The 7,694-nt window shown below is 47.0% G+C and overlaps 1 protein-coding gene across 2 annotated transcripts in view; it reads left to right on the top strand.

Annotated features, from left to right (window-relative positions):
* The window catches only part of SLC7A9 (solute carrier family 7 member 9), a 42,258-nt gene that overhangs the window by 11,383 nt on the left and 23,181 nt on the right, over positions 1 to 7,694 (top strand). Inside the window, exon 2 of one of the 2 annotated variants that reach the window (XM_018570751.1) lies at positions 1,281 to 1,394. In XM_018570751.1, coding sequence (XP_018426253.1) covers positions 1,296 to 1,394 — 99 coding nt within the window. In that variant the 5' untranslated portion in view covers positions 1,281 to 1,295. The remainder of the gene's footprint in view (positions 1 to 1,280; positions 1,395 to 7,694) is intronic. The other variant, XM_018570752.1, reaches the window with a different exon arrangement.

The raw sequence follows: 7,694 nt of genomic DNA, 5'->3' as shown, positions 1-7,694 counted from the left end.
GGGGAGTTGTCCCTGTGTGTTTCTCACTGTAAACCCATCTTATTATCGGTTCTCCCACCTGGTCTCTAAGACCGATATATTTCAGTCCTTGAAGGTCCTGGAAAATTAAATAACACATAACTCCCATCTGTTGCAGTGCACAAATATAAAACTTTCTGCAAAAGCCTGGTTGTGCGGAGATGAGATGTCAGATTCCAAACAAGGCGGCTTTATGGTAGACATAGAAGGAGTGTTACAAATTGGTGTCTTTTTTTATGGTGGTTTTGGTTCTGCGAGGCGCAAAGCATCAGTGTTTGGTCTCGGCAGAACCACATCCATTCCTAATTCATAACTCTACACAGTTCGGAGTGTTTGAAGAGTTTGATCACCATTTTCCTACCTGTGTGAATTACTAAAGATGCAGTGGCCGCCCCTTTCATCCAGTTGGACACGCTGTGTGGGTGGCAGCTCCATCGCGATCTCTAAGGTATAAAATCGGAGACCTGCAGTGAGATTTTGGTCCTATCTGACGGGTTCCATCTATGTTTGGGAGGGAGATGGGGGTGTGATCTGCTTATTCCATCCAACAGCCTGGAAGTTGTGAGTGGTGGCAACAAAGATATTATGTGTGCATGCTGTTTTCTATAGTTGTCTCCTGTGTCCGGATTGGGGAATTTTGGGTTCTGGTTTGAATTTTGACAGCCGGTTATTTTATGAGGACGAGCGATGGACGATATCTTGTGCATCACCCAGCCGTCCTTGTCTCTGCACCCTCTGTACCCCAATCCTTGACACAGGGGTTCCAGCCCCCCATACTTCATTTCTGTTGAATTTCTCCTCACTTCCTGTCTAGAAAACATCTGCAGGATAGGAAGTGAGGGGAAATCTCTCTGACAGAGCCCCGGGTAGCAGTTCTAGCCTTCCTCCACTCCATCCAAAACGAAGAAGATGTAACGGGGGTCGTGGTGGCTGCTGTGGGGTATGTCACTTTAGTGGGCCATGCTGATAACAGTGTTGGCTCACCTTGAGTAATGGCTGTTCATACTCATATAGTACTCATGTCCTAATGTGGACTACAAGAAAGCCCCATGCAAGCCATAAAATAATACAGCGCTCAGAGCAATCAAATGATTAGATCACCGTCCTCCAAATCTCCCAATCCTGCCAAATGACGGCAATCAAGAACAGATTGGTGTGTTATCAGTGGACTTCCTGGTGGGCGAACGTTTGGCAATAGAACCGATTTCTGTATAATTGGAATATAATGATTATTGTTTTGTGTAATACAGGGCCTGGCAGAGCGCTCCGATCACACGATGGGTGAGGTGAGGAAGCGAAAAGAGGTCAAGGATGACGGGGCTGATAGCCAATCAGTGGCAAGCAAGGAGTCGGCAGCCATGCAGCTAAAGAAACAGGTGAGTTCTGAATGTCAGTGATGTCACCGGTCTCTAGTGAAAGGATAGGCTGCATTCTCAGTGATGTCACCAGTCTCTAGTGATTGGATAGGCTGCATTCTCAGTGATGTCACCGGTCTCTAGTGAAGGGATAGGCTGCATTCTCAGTGATGTCACCGGTCTCTAGTGAATGAATAGGCTGCATTCTCAGTGATGTCACCGGTCTCTAGTGAATGGATAGGCTGCATTCTCAGTGATGTCACCGGTCTCTAGTGATTGGATAGGCTGCATTCTCAGTGATGTCACCGGTCTCTAGTGAAGGGATAGGCTGCATTCTCAGTGATGTCACCGGTCTCTAGTGAATGGATAGGCTGCACTCTCAGTGATGTCACCGCTCTCTAGTGATTGGATAGGCTGCACTCTCAGTGATGTCACCGCTCTCGAGTGAATGGATAGGCTGCATTGACGCCTGCTGGTGGCCATCTTGGTGATTAACGCCGGCAGAGAGAGGAGTGGACGTTCACCCGGCGTGATGAGGTATGCTGCCGGGTCCCCTTTACTTCGTGACCGAGTGCCCGACTTTTCATAGGGGGTGATACCAAAATGACTGTCAGTGATTTTGGTGTCACCCCTGAAATGGTGTCACTCGGCTGCGGGCCACACCCCCGCACACCACCCTTCTGACGCCTCTGGTAGAGCTGCTCGTTGTTTCTAAACTGCTACAAGGTGGCTGTGAATTGTTTTTTTTTGCACTTATTGAGCAGATATAAAAACACTTCCAATATATTTCACAGACCACAAGCGAGGGAACGAGAGAAGTTCATTGTTCAGGTTTCCTTACACTTTAATCAAGGTACCGCAAATATTGTCCTTGTGTTGGGGACATTAGAGTGTAAGCTCCTAGCTCGAGCCTTGCAAGGATTTGTAATCTTTTCTAGATTATTTTTTTTAATTCAAAACACCTCTGCTGCCAGACAATACAGACAGAAGGGTGACAACACTTATTCTGCAGGAGTCATGAAAAACAGTGGTGTCACCCTGCTGCCCACAACCTGATTGGATAAGGTGGAGGTACAACACTGAATCAGACCTGGCGCTCTCCAATCAGCAGGAACATGAGCTTTGCGGATTGCTGAGCTATAGGTCTGACTCAGCAGGGGGAATGTGGGGCCTTTGCAGAGAGACCACTGCTTCCACACAGAGCAAGGGTCCTTCTCTGCAGTATGCTGGCAGGGGACAGGCTTTTCTACTCAGGCTGTGGCTGCTTTCCAAAGAGAACCAACTAAGACTTTGCACGCCTTTAGTTTTGATGGAATGCATTTAGCCAAATTACAGTAAAAGTTCAATGGGGCTTTAACCTTCACTTGTTGTAGAACTTGCAATGAGTTTGGTTGTGCAGTGGCACAGGGGAGCACTGCTCATGTAATAGAAATTTGATTTTGCCCCAATTAAAGTGATTTGGTACGGAGCTGGGTGGGGAGGAACTATTTTGAGCACAAGGGGCCAATCCTTATGCCCGACTGGCACAAAGACTCCATAAGAGGTGCCTGTGCGGTGGTCTAGGGCACAGGCGGCCCATGTGCGGTGGTCTAGGGCACAGGCGGCCCATGTGCGGTGGTCTAGGGCACAGGCGGCCCATGTGCGGTGGTCTAGGGCACAGGCGGCCCATGTGCGGTGGTCTAGGGTACAGGTGGCCCAGGGTACAAGTGGCCCATGTAAGGGAATGCAGGTAGCAGCTTGAATTCGGCTGTCTGGGATGCCTTTGCTGAATGAGCCGCCGTCCTATTGTGAGGCAGATGACTCTGTGCTAGATACCCCTGCAGGAGGAGGAGCTCTGGCGGCCAATAGACCAAGGTCACCCGAGGAGAAGGAGAGAGGCTCCCGTAACCACAAATCAAGGCCGAGCCCGTCACTATGTTACCTAAGCTCCGCTCCATTGTATAACATTTCTGCACAGCAAGTTGACCTTTAAGTTTTATTGCCGCATTCCTCCGCGAGTCAAGGTCTTATATACATTATTGCAGTTGTTTCATAACAGTATATACACAGCTTCTGTGTCCATTACTAAGACGGTGAGACAGAGTACGTGTCGAACTTCGCAAATATCATTTCATGCTATAGAGCAAGGGGTGGGGAACCTCCGGCCCTCCAGCTGCGGTAAAACTACAAATCCCATTAGTTATTTTCGGTAATCCAGACTTCCCTCCACGAGTGTCCTGGTCCAGGTCCTTGGAGTGGTGTTCCTCAGAGCCATCTCCTATCCTGCAAGCTCTCAACTGGACTCCATCCATTGGGGTTGTTGCTCCTCATGCTGGTAGTTGGCTCCCGTATGTGAGCACTTTTATGTGAATCTGAGTTCCCTTTGGACAGTTATCTTGGGACCTGACGCCATTGGAGGAACTATGCACAATGAACTCGGATTGCGTTCATGTTGTGTCACTCAGTGTGGCGTAACAATAGCCATAGTGGCCCATGTGGCTGCTATGGGGCCTGGGGGTGGAAGGGGTTCCCGCCGGGTGAACGTCCCCTCCACCAAGATGGCCGCCGGCAGGTTGTCAAAAAGACCACCGCGCTTGCGCGAAAACACCCAGCCTCGGGACGCCACTCTTGGGAGCCCCATCAAAATTTTGCTATCGGGCCCCATGATCTGTGGTTACGCCCCTGGTGTCACTGCTATATATCCTTCTTCTGATCCATGCCTTTCCTAGCCGCCTGTTCTATGCCAGGGAGTGGGAGCGAGAATTGGGGGTGCCCGGTTCCGGAAGTAGACTTAGTTTTGGCTTTTAAGACTAAAATTTCGAGCCAAATACAGGAGAGGAATTTCAAGATACTGACGAGTTGGTACAGATGGCCCCCCGTCTCCATGGGTATGTAATTTGGATGTTTCTACGCTACAAATAAAGTACCGGATGGACCCCCTTGCAAATGCCGGCTTTTTACCTATTGCACAGCTACCTTGTGTCCTCTGCACACTTCCTGTCTTATCTCATAGAAGCCTTTCTAGTTCTTATCTTAAACTACAGAATAATTAACCTTTTATGTCGTAGAGATCTGAGAGTGGGAGCGGTCGAGTTGTTTGCAAAAGACAACTGGGCAGGGCTGACACCACTTTGTCCACAGAAACACTGTGGGAAACAAGGGAAAACATGCGGGGAAAGAGGTATAACGCGGGAAAACATACGGGGAAAGAGGTATAACACGGGAAAACATACGGGGAAGGTTTAACATGGGAAAACATACGGGGAAGGTTTAACATGGGAAAACATACGGGGAAGGTTTAACATGGGAAAACATACGGGGAAGGTTTAACATGGGAAAACATACGGGAAAGGTTTAACATGGGAAAACATACGGGAAAGGTATAACATGGGAAAACATACGGGAAAGGTATCACATGGGAAAACATACGGGGAAAGCTATAACATGGGAAAACATACAGGAAAGGTATAACATGGGAAAACATACGGGGAAAGGTATAATACGGCAAAACATACAGGGAAGGTAACACAGGAAAACATACAGGGAAGGTAACACAGGAAAACATACAGGGAAGGTATAACATGGGAAAACATACAGGGAAGGTATAACATGGGAAAACATACAGGGAAGGTATAACATGGGAAAACATACGGGGAAAGGTATAATACGGCAAAACATACAGGGAAGGTATAACACGGGAAAACATACAGGGAAGGTATAACATGGGAAAACATACAGGGAAGGTATAACACGGGAAAACATACAGGGAAGGTATAACACGGGAAAACATACAGGGAAGGTATAACATGGGAAAACATACAGGGAAGGTATAACACGGGAAAACATACAGGGAAGGTATAACACGGGAAAACATACAGGGAAGGTATAACATGGGAAAACATACAGGGAAGGTATAACATGGGAAAACATACAGGGAAGGTATAACACGGGAAAACATACAGGGAAGGTATAACACGGGAAAACATACAGGGAAGGTATAACACGGGAAAACATACAGGGAAGGTATAACACGGGAAAACATACAGGGAAGGTATAACATGGGAAAACATACAGGGAAGGTATAACATGGGAAAACATACAGGGAAGGTATAACACGGGAAAACATACAGGGAAGGTATAACACAGGAAAACATACAGGGAAGGTATAACACAGGAAAACATACAGGGAAGGTATAACATGGGAAAACATACAGGGAAGGTATAACATGGGAAAACATACAGGGAAGGTACAGGTGAAACTCGGAAAATTAGAATATCGTGCAAAAGTTAATTTATTTCACTAATGCAACTTAGCCGTCTACCAGGAGATTTTGGAGCACTTCATGCTTTCTTCCGCAGACGAGCTCTATGGGGATGCTGACTTCATTTTCCAGCAGGACTTGGCACCTGCCCACACTGCCAAAAAATTTCTGAGATTGTGGATATGGTTTTTCATGAGCTGTAAGCCATAATCATCACAATGATGACACATCACGGTTTGAACTATCTTGCTTTGCATGTAATGAGTCTCTCTCATGTATTAGTTTCACCTTTTAAGTTGCATTAGTGAAATAAATGAACTTTTGCACGATATTCTAATTTTTCGAGTTTCACCTGTATAACATGGGAAAACATAGAGGAAAGGTATGATCCGGCAAAATATAAGGTAAAGGTATAACACGGGAAAGGTATAACACGGGAAAGGTATAATACGGGAAAGGTATTACAGGGGAAAACATACAGAAAAGGTATAATACGGGAAAGGTATTACAGGGGAAAACATACGGGAAAGGTATTACAGGGGAAAACATACAGAAAAGGTATAATACGGGAAATGTATTACAGGGGAATGGTATAACACAGGAAAACATACAGGAAAGGTATAACACGGGAAAACATACAGAAAAGGTATAACATGGGAAAGGTATAACACAGGAAAACATACGGGAAAGGTATAACACGGGAAAACATACGGGAATGGTATAACGTGTATTGCAAAGATGTAATGCATTTTTTTTATTTTGCTTTGAAATGCGCTTTAACCATTCAATGTTTTTCGGGTTAACCCAGCGCACCCGCAGAAAATCCCAAACACAGACAGAGCAGACTCCGTGTTTATTGGCAATAAATGAACCCCGGATCCCACTGCTGCATGGCCACATTGCTGACCAGGACTCCATGCAGCCGCTCATTGCTCTTTGTTCCGCTGCAACAAAATAAGGGCGATGGCCTCTGCATAGAAGGTCTTATCTTCCAGATGTGCAGCTTCTAGATGGAGGATTGCGTTGCGTTATTGGAAGCCGTGACAGATGGATTGGGAAAGGGGGGGAGGGGCGGTAGGTATGAGATGAGAATAATTTAGATAACAAACAAGGTGATATCCTCTCACTGAGGGGCGCGCAGGCAGCGCGTAGGCGTCCAGGAACAGGCTAATAACTCAATCTGTAGACAGTTCATATTGATCGGCCTTCTGTGCTTAAATATAGCCCACTGCCGATCGGCAGGATATTTCCATCCATGACTCAGCCCCGAGCTGCAATTTATTAACCTGCTTCAGGGTCCTCAGGCGGAACTAGTACGTGACGCTTGCACCTTACAGGACAAACACTGCTCACCGGGAGAAGGATCTTTATATAAAGTAAAAGGTTATTTATAGCCGAATCCGATCAGTGGTCACATGACCGAAATAAAGATCCGTATTGCTTTGCTATAGCTGTGTGAATTGAGCCTTGTATAGTAGATATAGAGGCGGGGGTCACATGTGCCCGGGGCTGTAGCTACCATGGGGCAAGTGAGGCACTCAGGTGCAGCTGAGAGGGAGCTTAGCCAGGCCGGCCTCGCTGCGCCCCCTCGTCCCTGTTGCCAGGCAGCCAACACAGCCGCGGCTCGGCAAGGAGAAGAGGAGCGGCACAGGCTCCAGCTTCTCCTCGGATCCCCGCTGCTCTCCCCTGCCTATATGGACAGAGGACTCCGTGTCCTCAATTTCGTTTTCTACTTCAAAAGGAAAATGTCAGAGGTCTGTTTAGACCCCTAAAATTTCAGTAAGCCCCCCCCCCCAAAAAAAAACATTCTCACACACGCACTCATGCGAACATATTACTAGACATGTGCAAAGACTAAAAATTAGTTTTGGACGAAATGAACGGAAACTAAAAATCTTTTCATTAGTTTCGTCAAAGGAAACAAAATTTTTATGCTATTTTGGATTTGGCCACCTGCGCATGCGTGCCGACATCCCGGAGGCGGGCGCATTATATCACATGACGCCTTGCGTGCGCAGCAAAGGGGTGACATAACAGGTCTGTTTGGGGGGGGGGGCACAATTTTCTGGTTTTGCTTCGG

This window comes from Nanorana parkeri, unplaced genomic scaffold, assembly GCF_000935625.1.
Source record: "Nanorana parkeri isolate BGI_ZX_2015 unplaced genomic scaffold, ASM93562v1 scaffold1590, whole genome shotgun sequence".
In the NCBI taxonomy this organism is placed as follows: Eukaryota; Metazoa; Chordata; class Amphibia; order Anura; family Dicroglossidae; genus Nanorana; species Nanorana parkeri.
This window is presented reverse-complemented; position numbering and strand designations above follow the sequence as displayed.